Source organism: Canis aureus, chromosome 1 (genome assembly GCF_053574225.1).
Source record: "Canis aureus isolate CA01 chromosome 1, VMU_Caureus_v.1.0, whole genome shotgun sequence".
Taxonomy (NCBI): domain Eukaryota; kingdom Metazoa; phylum Chordata; class Mammalia; order Carnivora; family Canidae; genus Canis; species Canis aureus.
This window is the reverse complement of record NC_135611.1, coordinates 8741346-8762042: the sequence shown is the minus strand read 5'-3', so window position 1 is coordinate 8762042 and position 20697 is coordinate 8741346. Positions and strand designations below refer to the sequence as shown.

At 43.1% G+C, this 20697-nt stretch overlaps 1 protein-coding gene across 5 annotated transcripts in view; it reads right to left on the bottom strand.

The window, feature by feature from the left end:
- CD226 (CD226 molecule) overlaps window positions 1-20697 on the bottom strand; it is an 88093-nt gene that overhangs the window by 25403 nt on the left and 41993 nt on the right. For 4 of the 5 annotated variants that reach the window (XM_077884776.1, XM_077884948.1, XM_077884882.1 and 1 more), the window contains one exon: window positions 2503-2862. In XM_077884776.1, the coding sequence (XP_077740902.1) occupies window positions 2503-2862 (360 nt within the window). The remainder of the gene's footprint in view (window positions 1-2502; window positions 2863-20697) is intronic. The other variant, XM_077884822.1, reaches the window with a different exon arrangement.

Below are 20697 nucleotides of genomic sequence, written 5' to 3'. Positions count from 1 at the left end.
GGTCACTGTCAATATACACACATTTCCCCCCTCGCTGTTTCTTGCCTCTGTGGTCTAGACAAATTTCAAATTCAGAGAAGTCAGTCTGGAGCTATTTCAAACTATTTCCCAGGTCCTGAGTGCATAGGATAAGAGACAAATGTCTTTCCCTCAGCCAAGATAGTTCATAGGAAATTCGGTTTCAACCCACGCTTTTGCCACCTTTCTCACTCTGTTCAAAATATGTCAGGAACTGGATATACGGCATGCTGGTTGGCATTGTGTCATCTTTTGGGTAACCACTGAGGACCTGGTACTTGTCTGGAAATGAACACAAGCACAGGGAAGAGCCCTGTGTGTGTGTAGAATATGACAGTCATGAAAATCTCTCCTTTGGATCCTATACAAGAAGTTGATGAGAGCCAACAAAAGGACGTACAGCAGTTTATAAAATTTGTGTCACAATCACCTTTCCCTTGACAGTTGAAATAAATTAAATCTGCTCCACATCTTATACCTGTCTCTCTGCTTTAATCCCTACATTGATTTTTGACCAAACAGCTTCAAGACTTGAAATAATCAAATCACATCAGAGCAAACGCAAGTAATCTATTTCTGCTTTCCATCTGACTTTTTTATTTTCAATCTTTACTTACATTTATTTTTAAGAGGAATTGAACCAGAACAGAACACAGAACCAACAGCTGGGCATTTTCCATCAATTATAACTTTTTACTAATAAGCTCTGTTGATATTCTCTTAACCTGCCAATTGAATGTCAAAAAGCCATTTTGCAAGTGTTCAAACAAGTGGACACTAATAATATTGACTATTACATTCAATCACCTTCACATTGTTTGCAGCTTATGCTATAGTTTTTTGCAGGAAATTTAGTCATGTCTAAAGTGAAAGACATTTTTATTAATTAGTAAGAGTCAAATAACTATCTCTTAAAAACCTATTACCTCCTTTTTATGATTTAAGACATTTATAATTAATTTTTCAACATATAATAGAAAAGAACATATTTCATATGTGTTTGAAAAGGTTCTTTATGATATTTTTCTGAAGAGAAATTTTCTTTGCCTTTGTCTCTGAGAGAAGATTAATGACTTTTTTTTCCTGGCCAGTTTTAAAAAAACATTTCTGTAATGCAAAGGTTTTGTTTTTAAGGTACAAAATATTTTGTATAAACATCTGAAGGAATGGAGTCAACACTTAAAATGAAGAAACTTTATGAATTTTTCTCCCCCACATATTCCATTACCCCTCCTTCACATCAAGTTCTCAGAACAATTTTGGTCTCCCCCACAGCCCGCACTGCCATACAAGAAGCAAAGAAAGCTCGATGTGGTCCAAGGAGATGATGTATAAGAAAGTGCTGCCCTTTGCCAAATGTCCTCCTTAGCACACACAGCTGCCCCAGACACAAACCCTGTTCTTCTTCCTTTCCAATGCAGGAATAGACATCAGCCTCCAATACAGGCAGAGTCTATAGAGGGACAACCAAATGCCAAGAAACCTTAGTTCTAGAAGTCTACACACAGGCCAAGGCCCATTGCTGGCTGGAGGCAGGTGAAAGAAAGGGTGAGAGAGAGAAGTGGATGGAAGGAAGGAAGGAAGGAAGGAAGGAAGGAAGAAAGGAAGGAAGGAAGGAAGGAAGGAAAAAATTAATATAATTTCTGTCACCAGCAAAAATTATTCTTCTGACATGTTATTCTGCTATGAGAAAACTTGCCCAGAGGCAGAAGTGGGAGAGCCTTAGATGGCCTTCCTCTCACTTGGTCCTACTGGAGACCCCTGCACACACTATCTAGGCTTCTTCACACTTGCATTTCAGGAGGTGAAAAGTCGCTTTTTCTTATCCTCACACACGTTCTGTGGGTCCTGCAGCTCACGCAATCAGGGCTTCATTATGACACAGGAAACAAATTACTAATACAAAATTAGTACTGGGCTTTGGGGGGAGCCTGCTCAGGTTGAGAGGTCGGGAAGGCCAATCTGTTTCTGCTCCCAGGGCCAAAAACAATTGAAGGGATCAAAGCTCTGAGGTGACAAAGGAGCAACATTATCAAATATTTCTAAACTTCCACTCTGCTCAACACTAACTCAGCAAATACCAATCCAGTACCATTTTGTTATTGCTGAGGATACCTGAGGATCATAAAACAGAGTCACTACCCTCAAGAAGCTGCAAAGTAGTGGAGAACAAATAGAAGTTATGCAACTGAAACTTACAGGCTATTGATACTATGTATTTTTAGACTTACGGATTTTTTTTTTTTATTTCAGGAATGTGGCAGATCAAGAAACTGGAAAGTTCTATAACTGTTAAATCTCTGACTGATGGATTAACAAGATAAAGAAAAACCAAATAGTAACAGTCAATAACCAACAACTTACCTAAACTCCATTGTTAAAAACTATTTTGAATACCAGAGTCATGAAAAAGACAACAGAAACCAACCCATGTGGTTGGCCTTATCCATTTTGAACACTTGAAGACATCCATAACATACTCACCATTGTACTCACCATCGGTAACAGTCAACCTCATCACGAATGTTTCGCTGTCTCCTGTGCTGGCCTTGAAACAACAGCGGTAAAGTCCCGAGTCAGAGGCCGTAACATGGGGCATGATGATGAAGGTGCTCCTCATGTCCTGACTACAGCTGCTCCATATCTCTCTTTGGTACTTTGAAGCATAACTCTTCCCTTGAGACAAGTTACAGATAGTCAAGATGTCGATCTGATGGGGCTGGATCTTTTCCCATGTAACTTGTTGTACTGGCCACTTCCCGGCAGGCTGACAGGTGAGCGTGACATTTTTTCCAGGTTCGGAGACTATGTGCCTATTTGATGGTGCAGCTATCTCAAAACTATCTGAAAACAAGAAGCAAATGATTACATGTAGGGCCTCAAATTTTGGGGTGCAAAGGTGGAAGCTACCCATAAAGTATTGGTGATCCTATTTAACATAGTTGCATCAACTGTAAATGCCACCTTTATGACACATTTTTGTAAGGAAAGGACCTTTGGAAAAGGCTAATGAATAAATAGAAAAGACGATATACTTGTTCACACATATTTCCTTGAGGTTTTTTGACATGGTTAACCATATAACAAGAAATGTAATCAAAACTCCTGGTACTTTTCTTGGTAATGATCTTATCAAGAGGCTGAATTTCACAAGACTATTCTTTTTTTTTTTTTTCACAAGACTATTCTGTAGTAATGTTGGGCTGATGACTCAAAGATTGTATCCAGATTGTGATCATGCTAAAATTTTAATGATTATTGAAGAGATATCAAATCATTTTCATTTGAATAAATGCATACATAAACTTATTTTCCAGATATACAGGTTGTCTGATGCATACATAGAGTAGGGGTTCACATGAGATTTAAATCCCGAGGTACCAAGAAAGTCGTTCAATATCTTCCCACCTTCCTACCACCATAGCTGAAATACCCAGCACAGAGCACACTGTAAATAAGCACCACATCGTTCTGGGCCATTTTCCTAACTTCAAATTAAAAAAGAAAAAACAAGAGTAGAGGGGACAGGAGAAGAGAGGAGAAGCCACACTTGAAAGAAGAACAAACACAGGTTTGCTGTCTATATTAATCTGGAAAACTAAGTCTATAATAGTTTCATCTCCACCAAAAACCAGCTTCTTTTCTTTGACAAGTGATTTCATGTGTCAAAATGTTGTTGAAAAGAGAAAAAAACCGCAGCACTCTGGTTTTTCAATTTGTAATCATACTACTATTATCGAAGTTAACACTTTACCCACTTAACAAGCACACAGGAAGCATTTTACCTCTTAAAAAAAAAAGCCAACGGTGCGCCTGGGTGGCTCAGTGAATTAAGCAGCTGCCATCAGCTCAGGTCATGATCTTGGGGTCCTGGGATGGAGCCCCGCATCAGGCTCCCTGCTCAGCAGGGAGTATGCTTCTCCCTCTGTCCCTCCCCCTACTCCTGTGCTCTGTGCTCACTCTCTCAAATAAATAAAATCTTAAAAAAAAAAAAAAAAAGAAGCCAAAAGAAGAACGGGGAGAGGGAGGGGAAAAGAAAAAGGGGAAAATTCTTAAGAAATGGAAAAAATAAGACAATAAAAGTTTACAAAAAACAAATAAGAAATTAAAATTAAGACAGGGAAGGGAAGATACAAGAGAAAGAAATGAGAGACAATATAAATGAAAGGCTAAATCAGATACAAGTACACCATGCTGGGAAAATAGAAGGAAATAAAAGAAAGGAAAAAGACAAAAACAAAAACAAAACAAATGTTTGTGTAAGATGTGCTGGACCATCAGAAATCACAGGGAGGCTGGCTGGCCCTGAACGGTTCCGATGTTTGTCTTCAGCCTGACACACCTGCTGTTTTGTTGTCTTCCTCTGTGATGCAACCCTCCACCCACCTCAGGAGCTTTATCTGCCCATGTCACCAACACCTGTTCTCAGGAAGTGACCCCGTGTAATGTTGACTTGACTGCACAGGAAGGGCCTCTCTTAGGAACGTCTGCATTAGCCCACAAAGCAATGAAGGCAGTATCCAGTGCTGACCAGCCAGGTCTCTGGGCCTCAGGGGGAGGCCCCCGAGCCAGCTGGGGAGTTTGCACAGCCAGCCTCTAGGTAAGGACCCAGACCCACCCGTCAGTAGACATGGGACTGGACTGAACGAAGCAGCGCCCCCCCCTCAGAGGCAGGTGGTTCTGAGGCCCAGAGCAGTCCCCAGTTAACCTTCCCAGGTGAACAGAAGAGCTGCTTGGCGTCAGATAAAAACCGAGACCCAGAGGAGTTCTACAGAGCCTGCCTGGCTTCGTGCGTTGCTTGCTGCTTGTTCATGTCACCTGGCACATGTAAGGCGACAGGAAATGACCCTGCAAACATCCACCTGAAAACCCCACACATGACAGGACCCTTGGAGTCCTTAGAGTTGGAAAGTGCATCTTCATAAATAGGGATCAAAGTGCTGTGGTCGATAGGGAAGAAAAAGTTCGATGAGAACCCTAAAAATAGAAATGAAAATAATAAGCACCAGTTAAGTTTGTGTTTCTATTTAGTGATATATTAATTCTCAGCATAAACATAGAGTAGACTGTGTTGCGTTTTGTTTAAAAGACTATTTTTTAGAGCAATCTTGGTTGACAACAAAATTGAGAGGAAGGTACAGAGATTTCCCACATATTTCCTCCTTCCTCCTACACAGACCCTCCTCGCTATCAACATCCTCCATCACACAATATATTTTTTTTTACCAAGTAGGACCTATATTGTCATGTTGCAATCACCCAAAGCCCATAGTTTACATTAGAGTCCACTTTCCATGTACATTCTAAGAGTGTGGACAAATATGTAAGGACACATATCCACCGTTGTGTCACATGCTGCCCTAAAAATCCTCCGTGGTCCTCCTATTCATCCCTCCCTCCCCTCAACCCTTGGCAACCACTGATCTTCTCACTGCCTCCATACTTGCGCCTTTCCCAGAATGTCATACCATTGGAATCATATGGTATGCAGCCTTTTCAGAATGGCTTCTTTCACACGGTAACGAGCACTTAAGTTTCCCCCATGTGTTTTCCCCATCTGGTAGCTCATACCTTTTTAGTGTCGAATAATATTCCATTGTCTGAACAGACCACAGTTTATTTACCCATTCACCTACTGAAGGATGTGCTAGTTGCTTCCAAGTGTTGGCAATTATGAACAAGCCACGTGCAAGGTTTTGTGTGGACAAGAGTTCTTAGTTCCTTTGGGCATAGATCAAGAAGTATGATTGCTGCATTGTGGGGCAAGAGTATATTTAATTGTGTAAGAAACTGGCAAGCCACAGCATTTTACATGCCCACCAGCAATGAAAGAGACTTCCTGTTACTTCACATCCTCACCAACACTGGGTGCTATCTGCATGCAGGATTTTGTTCTGATAAATTTGCTCGTTTTTACATGATTTTATTATAGGATAATACAATGAAATTCTCTATACTTTGTATAGGAGTTTTCTGACACAATAAGAGATGTTTTTTAAAAATTATCTCAGTGCTTCCAAGCACCACTTAATGCCTAGGTACCCCACATTGTGCATCATGCCATATGCCCCAGGCCACCATCACATCTCCAGCTGCTAGTCCATCCTCCTTCACCATCCTCACCAGACAGTGGCTCTGCATGCAGTATGAGCAGCTCTGCAATATCGCTCAGCAACTTCCAAAACCCTGAGTCCATTTACTAGAAGCTTCATAGGCCCAGACCTTTGTATAGACTTTTATACATCATTCTATATAGTGCTTGGCATATACCAGAGATGTCAAGAAATAATTCTTGAATAAAAAAATTGATTTGTAGTTTCACGTTGCAGTCAATATGTGGTGTGTACCCACTGAGTTGGGGGAGGGGGATATGCACCTCCATAAAACCTCTCATATTGAGAAATGTGTTTGAAATATTATGCGTAATGCCCAGATGAGTTCATCATTCCAGGCAATGATCATCAATGTCTGCAAATTCACAAAAAAAAAAAACATTCATGTCTCTACGATGCCACTTTGAAAATAGTAGCCTTCCCCAAATAACCCAACCCAGTCTGACCCTGCTCAAGCCTCTAAATCTAACTACCAATTTACAGAACTACAAAGAGCAGAGAAACATGTCAAGGGACACTCTGGGAGCAGTCCCTGAGAGTATGGAAGACACAAAACTCCTCGGCTCCACGTGGAATCTCTCTCGCCCCTGAAAACCAGTTTTGGACTCTGTGGTGCTGTCTGTTCCCTTTCTCTTCTTCTGTATTCATTCAGAATTCTGGAAGGAATCCCACTGCTCCCGACGCTGCCTCATTTCTCATGTGTGCTTCAATGCACTGAGGAACCAGTCCTCCCATTCTCCAGCACTGCAAGTCATGCACGTTCTTGACCTTGAGTCCTGGATGCTCTGCCCTCCTGGGAACTTCCTGGCCTTGCATGCCTCTGCTCATCCTCCCTCCTTTCTGACCTTCCTCCCCAGTCTTCCTCAGTGGCCCTTTTCCCTCTGCTGGTCTTTTAAAATGTTGTTGTCTCCGCCAGGGTTCCGATGCCCGTCCCCCTCCACTTGCCATCCCTGGGTCATCCCCCCTCCTTGCAATTTTCAACCATCTCTTATGTGATGTCCAAATGCACAGGCCCTGTGTAGTTGGGCCTCTCCCCAGGGTTTCCAAAGCACAAGACAATAACTTGCTCTTATGTTTAAAATAGGCTAAAAATTAAACAGCCAGCACTGCCCTAAGCTATCTGCAGGAGCACTACTATTACTCCAGCTAATTAGAAGCGATAATAGTAGTAGCTTTGCATATTCCCAACTGTGCCTAGACTATGTATGTGCTCGATAGAGAGCTTTTCTAAAAATTCTCAAATATAAAGCATCCCATTTAAATGCAAAATAAAATGTTGACTGTGTAATGACTAAGGAAATATTCAAAGTCACCTGAGATAAAGATTTCAAAAATAAGCACTTGCTAAGAGATTACACACCCTCAAAGTGCTCACCAAATAAAATATAAAATTTCATGACGATGTATGGAGACAGTTGTTAACTAGACTTATAGAGGGTCATCATTTCCCAATATACATATCAAGTCATTATGTGGTACACCTGAAACTAATGTCAGGGTATATTTCACCTGAATAGTGAATACTTTCATTTTTAAAAATAAAGAAAAAGTAGTGGGGAGCCTGCTTCTCCTTCTTTTTCTCCTTCTCCCTCTGCCTCTCCCCCTGCTGGTGTGCTTGCTCTCTCTCTCAAATAAATTTTAAAATTAAAAAAAAAAAAGAAAAAAAGAACAGAAACTGGAGCAAACAGTAGCCATTAGCCTGAGAACAGGGCAGTGGTCCTGCAAGCTGTATACCACACACCCCTGGCCACCCTGTAAAACCCTGTGCTGCCATCATTTCAAATGCAGAAGGCAATTTAAGAGGTGGGGTTGGCATTTCTCCCAACAGCTGGAATGTTCCCAGATGATGCTTGGGGCAGGGGGTGGTCATGGGTTGAATTGTATCCCCCCCACCCCCGCCAGAATTCCTAATGCCTAGTGCCTCAGCATGTGACCTTATGTGGACGGAGGGTCATGGCAGAGGTCATTAGTGAGGATGAGGTCACAGTGTGGGTGGGGCCATCCTGAATCCAACATGACCATGATGAGGGGACACAGTCATACACCCGGGGAGAATGTCCTGTGAAGGTGAAGGCGGAGGCCACAGTAAAGTGTCCACAAACCAAGGAATGCCAAAGGTTGCCAGAAACTACCAGAAGTGAGGAGAGAGGCCTGGTGCTGACCCTAGTGGACACCCAGTCTGAGATGTCCAGCTCCAGAGGAGAGACGACAAGGAGACAATACCTCCCCTCCAAGGCTATGGTATCTTGTCGAGACAGCCCTCACACACCACACCACCACAGGGATGGGAGGAGGTGGGGTGAAGACTTCATCGGGCTTTCATTTCTCGTACAGTCTGGATCTTACCAGAACCTACCAGAAGCAGCAGGGCCAGCCACCCAGTTAGGGAAATCAGCGGTCTTCACCAGCTCCCTCCCCATGACTGTCATTTCCTGTCCTTCATGTAAAGTGAAGATAAAGGTAAAGAAGCCAAACAAGATAAAAAAAAAAAAATAAGCTCAAAGATTGCTTGACTGAAAAGCACAGATAAAGTGGGAAGAATGAGAGCTGCGTTCAGAGATAAAAACACAACCTGCCAAACCTGTCGTGGCTGCAGGCCAAGCAAGGCCACTTGTCTCAACCAAAGGAGTAACTAGAATCAGGCGAACACATCCTGGATGGCAAATCAGAGACTCAGTCCCGAAGATCCACGTAAGGGGAAGGTTTGTGGCACGACGCAGCTGCAATGCCCCATCTGAGCACCAGAGAACATGAAAAACACAGCTCAGGCCCCAACACACTGGTGGTTCAGATCCCCACCTTGTGATTCAAGGAACCACTGTGGCCAGAGTCCCCCAGACCCCAAAGCTTGGGAAAGGCTGTCTGAAGGACCACCCTGGATCCTCATATACAAATTTTGCTCACAGGTTTTAATTGGTAAAAAGCACATTTCAATCTCTCTGTCACCATACAATGAGGACAATGAGACTTGTGCTTTGTTTTGTTTTGTTTTTAAAGTTGCTACCATGGGCTTCATTGAAAGTATGTGAAAAAGTCTGACTTTTGAGCATCTCTACAGTTCCTCCCAACCAGAAACATAAATGACTCACGGGACATATGAATTTTAAATAGTATAGTTCTGAGGTCTTGTAAAACTGAAAGATGAGACAACATAGCCCAGGAGCATTGGCGTGTTTTCTGCTAAAAGGTTAGCCAGTGGCCTCACTGACGTGGAAATTTAACGCAGACTTTCTGCCTGGAGTTTTAAGGAAAAGGAATCAAACGCTTAACATGAACCCTAATCGCCTCCTGCTAGAGGATAGATGGTGTCAGTGGCTTGTCACTGCAGACTACAGTAAGCATTTCGTTTCAGTTACTTTCAACATTTTCCACATATTTTAAAGGCAAAGTAATAATACACGTCAAATGGGCCTCTACCGCGTGCCAGCACTAAAGGCATCACATGTGCTCTGTCGTTTAGTCCCCACTGCCAACAACCCCGAGACGAATCACACGGCTGGAGGGTGGCCGAGGAGGGAGTCCCCGTGAGGGGGGAAGCTCAGGGAGCTGCCCCAGGCCCAGGTTCCATCCCAGCCCCAGCCTGTCAGGCACTGCACAGCATAGTTTTCCTTCCCATCTGCAACTGGCAGGTCCCAGGAACCCCCTGTTCCTAAATGTTTTACTTTATGATGCCTTAAATCCTATAATGAGAAATCAATGTCTTCACTCGACCTCATTAAAATGCACATAACCACCTCAGCCCCCAGCAGACGCCAACACTGTAGTGTGAAATCGTCCATTAGATTGCTTTCCAAGTGAAAGGGAAGAAAGTAGTTTCCCATAGGCCAGGGGCCAGGGACACACAGGCCTGGGGAAAAGGAAGCTGAGACCACGGCCTGGTGCGGCCCAGGCCACCCCGCATCCTGGGGAGCATCTGCAAGGGCAGGGTGGGCAGTGGGGAGACTTGACAGGAAGACAGAACACAAACAGGACATGACATAACGTTAGCTCTTTCACTATTCATTCATCCATCCATTCGTTCATTCGCTCACTCATGCGTTCACTCCTTCAATAAAAACTGTATTGATGTGAAGACAAAAGATAGCACAGGTGTGAGCTCGTGGAGAGACATAGCTGGGTCATTGTACCTACAGAAACCCTGGGATGGAAAGGGGGTGACCCTGGCTTGCTGTTGGCTGACTGGCTCTGCAAGGTCAGTCAAAGGTCTCCACCAAATACAGCTATTTGCCCAAAGAAAATCTGCTGAGGGCACCAAACACAAGACACTCGATTGGCTAAATGAGCTTCACGCCCTCACAGCACCTCTTCCTCGTTCAAGCTCCTTCCTTCTACATTTCCTGCCCGTGTCCCTGTTTTCATTTACGGTTCCAGTGAGTTTCGTGGAGAACAAGTAAGTAGAATTTCCGATGCGTGACATATGAAAAATGACTAAGAAGCAACTCGATGCAATGCTAAAAATGCTAGAAATGGGGGAAATCCCCAGCACGCATCACACACACGTTCCAGAAGCACACACAGGAGGGACACACCTACTTCAACGTCCATAGAAAGAGAAGATGTCATAAAATGAACCGCACTGCAAAAGCAAGCCCTTAAACCCACTGCACGGGAGGTTGGGGCTCGCAGTTTTTGCCGCTGTGATTCCTTCCCAATTAAATTTACTCTGCACAACTGAAAAGCAATGTCTGTCTATGCCACAGGCAAAGACGTGAGCTCAGAAACGGAAGGCATTCTCGAAGAGGGAAGGGGAAGGTGCAGCCCTCGCATCTCAGCACCGCAGAAATCTCTCCTCGGTGAGGACGACAGCATTCAAAGACAGCGAGCTCAAAATTCCCTCCTACAGTTCTCTTTTGGAAATCCGAATAGGAGCCCTATTTTGATACAATATCTCACACTGTACTGACCATGGTTAAGAAAGGATATCTTGAGGGCTGAGACTTTCAGGCAACATTTGTGTTCCCTGCAAGGGATGAAGGCAAGAGATGAGTGGGGAGACCTGAAGACCAGATCCTCTGCTTGGGTTCCCCCTGAGCACCAAGTTGCAAACAGCCCCCTCATGCAGGGAACTCCGTGAAGGTGAAGTGCCAAGGATGGCACTTGGCATGGGTGCAGAGCAAAGGCTTTCGGGACTCCATGTGCGCCCCCTGGGGTCCCTCTGCTTCGGGGGCACACCCACCCTGTGCTTTCTCCCGAACCGCCAGCACTTGCTGCTATGCTCGGGGAGCCTGGAACCTGCTTTTCCTGGGATCCACACACTCAGAGGGACCCTTGCCTGGTGACTGACAGGGGCGGGGGTCCTCAGGTGCCTCAGCCCAGGTGAGCTCCAGGTAACCTCCCTGGACGTTGCCCTGCCTCCTTCCTGTTCAGTCGTGGCCACCCTCATGGATTTCCCAGGGAACACTTCCTAACACGGCCCTTTCACCTTTATCCTCCTCTCTGGGACCCCTGAGACACACCAACCAAAGGCAGACCCAGTTCTGGAACCTGACCAATGTTACTTGGAACCCAGAATTTGAACTTACACCAGAGCGCCCGCAGGAGGCCTCCAGAAATAATTCTTTGCTAACAGGGGCTTTCTCTTATTAGCTCGTTCTTTCAAGGCCCAGCCTGCCTGCCTCGTCCCACAGTATCTGTCCATAGTAGCCCAAGGCCACGGAGTCCTTACTCTTTTCATATGTCTAATTGTGCATAACAAATCGCTACACTCGCAAGATATGAACCGCTGTGCTTTCTACCTTGCTTCTCTCGATGATGCCAAGCTCCTTGGAGGCAGAAATAATTTTTAAAATATTCATTTGTTGCTTGTTACTCTACCATGTTCCAAGAGTTCTCAAGGTAATTGTAGCACGTTGTGAATTGTCTTTGTTTTGATCTCTAGGAATACCTTGTATTATATCTTGCACATATTTGATGATCAATAAATATTTGCTAAATTCATTTGTTTCATCTGTAGGGGGTTAAGCATGGTGGCAGAGAAAGCCGCACAGCAAAATAACTTTGAAACCAGATAGGATGCAGATATAAGAGTCTATTCCTTTCAATTTCCCCGTGTTTCTTCAACAGGACCATTGAAATACATAAGTGAACTCCCTAATTCTAGCTCTTTTTCCCACCAATTCACCCTGCACCCAAAACTACGTGGCCACAATTCAAATCTGATCCTATCACATCTCTGCTTTAAAAGGTTCAAAGGTTTCTCATTGCTGCTATGAAATCCTTCATGGTTTTACCCCTGTCTCTGTCTCCAGTCTCATCTCCTACTAGAATCTACCATAAACTCTGCTGTCCCCAAGAACAGCACTCACACGTATGATCATGCATCGGTCATGCCTTCTTCTGGATGGCCTCATATACTCCATCCATCCCGGTCCAGGAAAATCACTACGTATCCCATAAAACTCAACTGTGACACCACCTCCTTGGGGGAAGTATTTTCTTACTCACCCTAAGATGGGCTAATCACTCCCTCTTCTATACTTTCTATTGTGTGGTCTCTTATTTGTTGTCATTTCTCCCCACCCTGGGAAACTCTCGATGCCTTCAAGGTGGCATGTCTTCAATATATCGGATCTCAGCGCAATGCCAGGTGCCTTAAGTTGCTCCATAAATATTGTAGAGTAAATGGATGAGAAGCCATCTCTGAAGATGACACCGTGTTATAAATTCAGTGGATGATCCCAAGAGCCTAAAGTAATATTTTCCAGTCCAGGTCCAGTGAGTTTGGGTCTTCATTCCCAAGTTTGCCAACTTCACACACCCACAGGAGCTGTACCTCTTGGCAGATCCCCTAAGCACCAGCCAGCACTGCAGTATTTATGGCTTTAATACCTTCTCTCTGAAAAGCTCTAGGTGCTTTTCAAACCATAGCAGGATCAACAATATTTCTCACAACCCTCTAAGGTAGGAGAGGTTGAAATTATCTAGTTCAAACTATAATGACGTTAGGGTGAAAAATAGAACAGTATTGAAAAGCCAGCGCGAGCATGTGGCTGTTGACAGGCTTGGCTATAACCGTGGGGTCGGCAGGAACAGCGAGTAGTCCAGAAAATAGACACAAAGAACCGGTAGAATGAGGGAAACAAGTATTCTCGTGTCCATTCATTGGGATTTAAAAGGATATTTTGGATGTATCAGTAAATGAAATAGGTATGGCAGTGGAAGGAGACAACAGTGTATTTATTCAGCATTCAATGCGTGCTGCATCTAAGAGAATATGTCTACAGACCATTCCTAGAAAACTGTAATTTTTAAACAGTTAAATTCACTGGTTTCTTATATCTAGAATAAAATATCCGAGACCTGGGGGCACCTGAGTGGCTCAGTGGTTGAGTGTCTATCTTTGGCTCAGGTCATGATCCTGGGATCAAGTCCTGCATCTGGCTCCCCACAGGAAGCCTGCTTCTCCCTCTGCCTAAGTCTCTGCCCCTCTCTGTCTCTCATGAATCCATAAATAAAATCTTAAAAAAAAAAAAAAGACTTCCTAGACCTAAGTGACACTGCCCTCTGACGGGCAGAGAACCCTGGCACTAGTAACTAGGTGGTAGCACATGTTGCCACTGGAGATGTGCCATCCTGACTGGTCCAGCGTCATCGGCAACATTTTACTTGGGTCTGTTTGCCCTAAGTCTTCCCTGCCTCTACCCCATGACCTTTCCAAAGCAACTTTTGTATGCATGTGTGTGCGTGAGTGTGTGTGTGTGTAGGTGTGGAGTGTGAGGTTTACCAGGAAAACGGCAGGGTGCAGTTGTGCCCACAGGGTGCGCTGGGTGGCTTCCAGTGTGTGGGGAGTATGGGTGCAGCCTGATGGAGGGGCAGGGAGAGTATGAGCTGGGATCCAATGAGTACCTTAGGTCCACTCAGAGAACGACAGCTGATTCAGGCCCCAGGCACTACTGCTGCTGCTGCTACTACCCTGATCTTGGGAATTCTATGCGGCATGGAGAGCTCTGGGATGAGAAACAACTGGCTGTCTGAGTCCTGGAAGTCCCTCGTCCCACACTCATCAGCAAGCAGTCTGCTTCAGGCCACAAGCTACCTATTAAACAAATCCACTCATGACGCCTCAAACACCCCACCACTCAGGGTCCCTGTATGGTGGCACCTCAGGGCCCTGGGGCAGTGATATGCACTTCTGGTAAGGAAACTGAGGCCCCAGTGGATGTCAGCAACCTGAACACACAGCTCCACTGCACATCCTTAGTTGTTCCTCCCAGCAGCTGCAAATTGTCTAGACCTCACCCAGGAGACTTTCCCTGGAAACCAGCCCCCAGGGCATTGTTCTCTGTTCTGGACCAAGCCCCACTGCTGGCACCCTATGATGGGGGAACTGGCCCCTCCACCCAAATCCTCCATGGGGGAGGGAGGAGAGATCTGGAGAATATCAAGGATATTGTAGAAATAAAAAGGAACTTGTAATGTTTTTAGAGAATAGATCGTCAGAGCTTTAAAACAACAGTCCTTGATTGAGGAGATAAACATCCTTAAGGGATTTATTATCATCATAGGTCTCAGATTATTTGGCTATTTAAATTTCTCACTTCTCAAAATAGGAAAAGGGGGGATCCCTGGGTGGCTCAGCGGTTTAGCGCCTGCCTTTGGCCCAGGACACGATCCTGGAGTCCGGAGATCGAGTCCCACGTCAGGCTCCCGGCATGGAGCCTGCTTCTCCCTCCTCCTGTGTCTCTGCCTCTCTCTTTCTATCATAAATAAATAAATAAATAAATCTATCTTTAAAAAAAAATAGGAAAAGGACTGGCTTGGCCACAACTAGAAAACAAACCTTTTCTCTTCTAAAATGGAAAACTGCCTGAAGCAATTAACAGAAAATTTCATTAATTTATGTTTATGCATTACAGTGTAAACATTAAAAAAAAAAAGAAGAAGAAGAACACGTTAGAGCAAAACTGGTAAACCAGTATCTAGCTCTTTATTGACAACTTCTGTCATTGACCATGAGCTTCCAAGCATGGGATAAGTGCCAACAGCAGCTCAGAAGGACACGATTCTGGCGCCTTTGCCAGCACAGATCTCATGGGCCGGAGGAGCTGCTGTGAGGGCTCAGGTGTCCTAGTCATATGCTCAGCCTATAAGTCACCAAACTAGGGACTGGCTCAAGGAAAAGAGGAGAAAATCTCAGACAGGGTCAGAGCACTGGAGGTTTATACATAGGAATAGAAGAGGAAGAAAGAAGATGCCTCTTACCAAAGTGTGGGAAGAAGAAATTGCACCCCATGCCTTCTCTAGGAATCCCTATTGTTCTTAAGGAAGTTTTTTGGAAACGCAGTGAGTTGGGGGAAATATATCACTGTTATTACAGACACTTTCAAAATTGGAAAAGCAGTATAGTTATGATTATATTTTCTTGGCATTATTTTAGAAAAACAATCAAAAGTGTCCCGTATTTATAATGCTGTCCAAGAGTTTGGTTTGTAAATAGATCAAGAGGTGAGAGTCCTCTGGCTCTGAAGGTCTACCTTTCTTTAACAATATTCCACCCAACATATGCAAAACAGCTCTATGGCTCTTGCTGTGCCAGGTGAAACCTGCTAAAAAGCCTTGAGAGCAACTGCATTCCTTGGCCAACCTGAGGAATGTGATGAGCTCTTCTTCGATTCTACTCAACTACCTCATATTAATGCCATTGGCAATAAAAGGACCAGAGGAGCTTATTTCAAGTTCATTATCCCTGCACGAAATGAAACTCATAATGTACACCCTATATCAATATATTTGGGTTCAGGGACCCAGGGCAAAATATTTCTTCTCTAATTTTGATTTGAACCTGTGGTTGGCAATTCCTTGTACATGGCTCTTTTAGTCTCCAATTTTCTCACTGAACAACTCCAGATTTCAGTATCTGTGCCAGGTCCAAGTATATTGCTCTTTTAGAAAAGCATTTCTACTGAAAGAAATTGGAACGGGAAAGAAGGGCGAGACAGACCCAACTTTGGGCCCTTCTTCTAATTGAGAATGACAACCCAGACCATTTCAGATGTATTCAGCTGTCATTCTGTTACTCTCAATAAAACAGAAATGTTCATGCTCTGAAGAAACTAACACACAAATAGCCATCCATTGAGAACCAACTGTATTTAAGACAATGTTCTGAGTCCTGGGCCAAAACCTAATTACCTTCAAAGAAATTACAATTAACAATTCAAGAAGTTTCTGACTCACCCGAAAGTAAACTGGTATAAGAAAACGTACGCAAAATATTTCTGAACTGTTTTAGCTTACCTTGACTTTTTTTTTTTTTTAAAGAATTCTATTTCTGTTCCTTTTAAGTGGGGGAAAATTTTCACTTTGAGGTATTAGAACTTTCTCAGGACTTGTTCATTCTGAATACAGCATCATTGTGGACAGTGCCACTCTGAGTGACTGAGTTTTCAGGGGACATGCACTTATGCTTCATGGTGACTCTAAATGGAGGTGGACACTTCATTTTATCCTGTCACAGAACAGTGTGTGAACACGTATGAATGAAAAACGCAGAGTACCTTATTGTAAACTGCTTACTTGCTATCTTTAAGTAAAACAGCATTAGATTTATTTTTTGAAATTGTCTGTGTAGGTGGTTTTCTGTATCTATGCATATGATTTCAAAATAGTCCAAGATTTACAAAGTACTTGCAATGAAAGAGAACACAGGATCTGATGGGGCTCGGAATCATTGCTACTTGCTTTCATTTCTTAGTAGTAGAATAAGTGTAAATATACAGAAATGAGCAGACATCTTAGTAAATGGCCACAGAGCCTAAGTTATGTATTTTAATCTAATAGATGAATCCAATGGTAATGTCGCTAACCAAGGACCCCCTGGGTGCTTTCTATTGTGCTGTAGATCTCCATTTGCTAGAATTCATCTAAGAACAGCATTGAGCATGTAAACACCGAAACCAAAGATGAAATAGAAAAAAGAAAATTCTTTTTCAGATTATACTTAGTTCTCAAATACACTGAAGCAAGGTCAGAAAGAGCTTAGATAAATATGCCACTTATGAATTTGTATGTCCTCTTGTTACGTGCCGTGTTTTAAATGCAGAAACTAATTGAAATGGTTACTTTTAAAATATTTAAACTCCACATTTGCCATTCTCTCTGGCTTTTTATCTGGCTGTAAATTCTTTCTCTAAATTAGGGATGACTTCCATTTCCCCTGCACGGTACACACTTCTCTCCAAAGTCTGCAATTTAATTTCCACCCCCATAATTTTAAATATTTTAAAGTCATCATTTTACACTCACCATTTTCTTCTAAAATTGCCCTCAGTAATGGCTTCCTAACTCCATTATCTTGGAATTACATTTATCACATTTATGGGTTTGCCTTTTAAAAGCAAAACAAAACAAAAAGCCATAAAATTTGGGCATCAGAGTCTAATCACAGGATGTGTCAGAGCCAGTAGTGGTGATTACTAATATACCCTAATGTGCTTCAATCCAGGTGAGGTTTATCACACTTAAACTATTTCATTTCAGAAGTATATTGTGTAGAGTAACAGGAAAATATAGCTTTTTTTTTCTTTTGCCTGCCAATAGATTCAATTGTCTTCAACAGCAAAAATAATTTACTCACAGGCTTAAATTAGGCATCTGAGTGATGCATGTAAATAGACCACTGGTGGCTTAAGCAACCACAGATACCATCAAAACGGTGATTTATGAGTTTTTTACTATGCACCACAAATTAAACCAAAAACCTCACTGTGTATTTCAGGAAAGGATTAACTTAGTACATAGTTACTTAGCAAATCATATAAGATAGGAGTGCCTGGGTGGCTCAGTTGGTTGAGTATCAGATTCTCGGTTTTGGCTCAGGTCATGATCTTTGACTTGGGTTAAGGGTCGTGAGATTGAGCCCCACGTTGGGCCCCATGTTCAGCAGAGAGTCTGTTTGGGATTCTCTCTCTGTCTTCTTAATAAGTAAGTATTTAAAGAAAAATAAAATCATATAAGATTATAAAACAAAACCAATTTTAAGTAGATTTTAAGCATCCTCTAGCCCTAGGGAAAAGTATATGACATTGACCACCCAGTCATACCACAATGGCATTTTCTTTTTCTTACTAAGGTGGCTTACTAAGGTGGTATCCATCTCTTTCCCAAACTACATTGTTTTCATTAGCAATAATGCTTAAACAACTTTCCAAGATAGTTTTAAACACTGAGGTGAGTGAATCAAGCAAATCAACCCTCAAGAATCTATTGTAAAAAGATATGAAGCAATATTTATGGGATATAAATGTGAGCAAGACCTATCCTGGTCCTGAAGGAACTTACAAAAGAAGTCACTTGCTCTGATCACTAATTCAGCATAAAAATAGTTAACCAGAACCTAATCCATGAGAAGGACCGAAAAAGATGTTAGGGACACAGTGGAAAATAAGTCAGACATGACCCTCTCCTCCCAGAGCTTATGAACTCGCAAGGGCATCACGTGAGGGAGCAGATCATTACAACACACACTTGTGCTATGAGCTCCAAGAGACAGGATGCTGCATGAGGGGCCTCATCGAGGCGAGAAGCAAGGTCTCAACTGACTTGGAGCAAAGCCACAGAGGTAGACAACCAGCTAGTACATGGGATGGGAGCAGGGAAGTCACTGAAAGTACAGATGGAAAGTGGAAGGCCTGGACGGTGGACCCATACGCTTATACTCCATTTTGTAGATTGAGCGTTGGGGGCAGGAGGGTGAGGCGCCCTGGGTGCTGGCTCTGCAGGGCCATGGAAGCCATCAGGGGAGGGAAGAGGGCATGGGGCGTCTGCCCCAAGCCTGGATATGGGAAAATGAAGGAGCATTTGAGAAATCACGTAGCTGCTGGAGGATCCAAAACCAGAGAGAAAGAGCGAAAGGGGGGATCCCTGGGTGGCACAGCGGTTTAGCACCTGCCTTTGGCCCAGGGCGCGATCCTGGAGACTCGGGATCAAATCCCACATCGGGCTCCCGGTGCATGGAGCCTGCTTCTCCCTCTGCCTGTGTCTCTGCCTCTCTCTCTGTGACTATCATAAATAAATTAATTAATTAATTAAAGAAAAATAAATTTTCTATTAAAAAAAAAAGAGCAAAAGGGAGAGAAGTGTCAAACGTAGAAAAAGGTTACAACTTTAAAAGGTGAATGTTGTTCTGGCTGTAGAGGCTTCAGCCACTGCCTCAGATGAGTACTGGATGTTATCTCAGCTGATTTGCGGCTTCGTTTCTCAAGGCCAAACCAAAAACTAGCTGTGGCCTCTGCTTCTATTATGCTCAAGGTGAGGAAGAGTATCAGAGAAACCTGAGAAGTTCGAACATTCCAGAAAAGCTGTCGGGGAGTATTTTTCAAACATAGGAGAAAAAAATAGACTCTTTTATGTGGCTACAAAGAATATCTAAAATATTGGGAAAGAAGCCTTGAGCCAGGGAATTTTATCATGTAAGACAAAACACTTCATTTTTACCACAATATTTAAAGGATCATCTGAAAGGTTGGTAAAACCCTTCAAACAATGTCTGATAGCAAAGGAAACCTAATGACTACTGTTTGAAAGAAGGGAAAGCAAGAAGATTATCTAAGGTTTAAGAATAAACACTGAAGAGACAAAACTTATTATCTCTGTGTGAAATTAATGGCACTCAGCAAAGCATATTTTCATCTTATTTTACTGAACAATTCGGGGCAGGATTATTAAGTCTAACAAAAAGAATTGTTTACCATGACTGATACAGAAGTACTGGTGATAGGAGAGGTAGTCTGCGGAATAGTACTAGACACTGCCTGAGGATTTAAAAAATTAAGTTCTTTCAAAAAAGAGTCCGTTTGTTTCCTTCAGGAACACGAACCACTCCCTCGCCTTCATCTACTTTTGTTCTCGGTCCTTCCACATAGACTCAAGCCAGTAACGGGAACTGGACAGGACAGAGGGGATCCTAACGGTTTTACTTCCCTTTGGAAAGCCACTACAAGTGAACCCATTGGTCTCCCTCCCCTGGTTCTGATAAAAAGTGGCCTACCTAGTGGTCTCCTTGTTCTTCACATTTATGAACTTCCACTTCATGTGTTTTGAAACTCAGAGCTCTTTCATAGAAAATAGACCTCTGGTTACCTCTTGGTTGTCCATTCGGATGCAAGATAAAAGAAAGCCGTGGGCAGTTTACAACAGAATCGTTTCTCATCCCACCAATGTTTCCTTTTTTCATTTTCATATCTGAGAAATCTTCACTGTTCTCCTTTTTTACTTTCTTGAAAGATATATCCTCTGTATTTCTTTGTGTATATGTCTCTGTGTGTGTGTGTGTGTGTGTGTATATATATACACACATATATGTATAGTACCACTCATCATTTTTTTTTAAGATTTTATTTATATATTCATGAGAGACACAGAGAGAGAGAGAGGCAGAGACACAGGTCAAAGGAGAAGGAGGCTCCATGCAGGGAGCCCGACGTGGGACTCCATCCCGGGTCTCCAGGATCACACCCTGGGCTGAAGGCAAGTGCTAAACCGCTGAGCCACCCGGGCTGCTCAACCACTCATCATTCTTCAAAAGAAAACAACTTTAGTACATTTTTCTTTATATGGTTATTTTGGC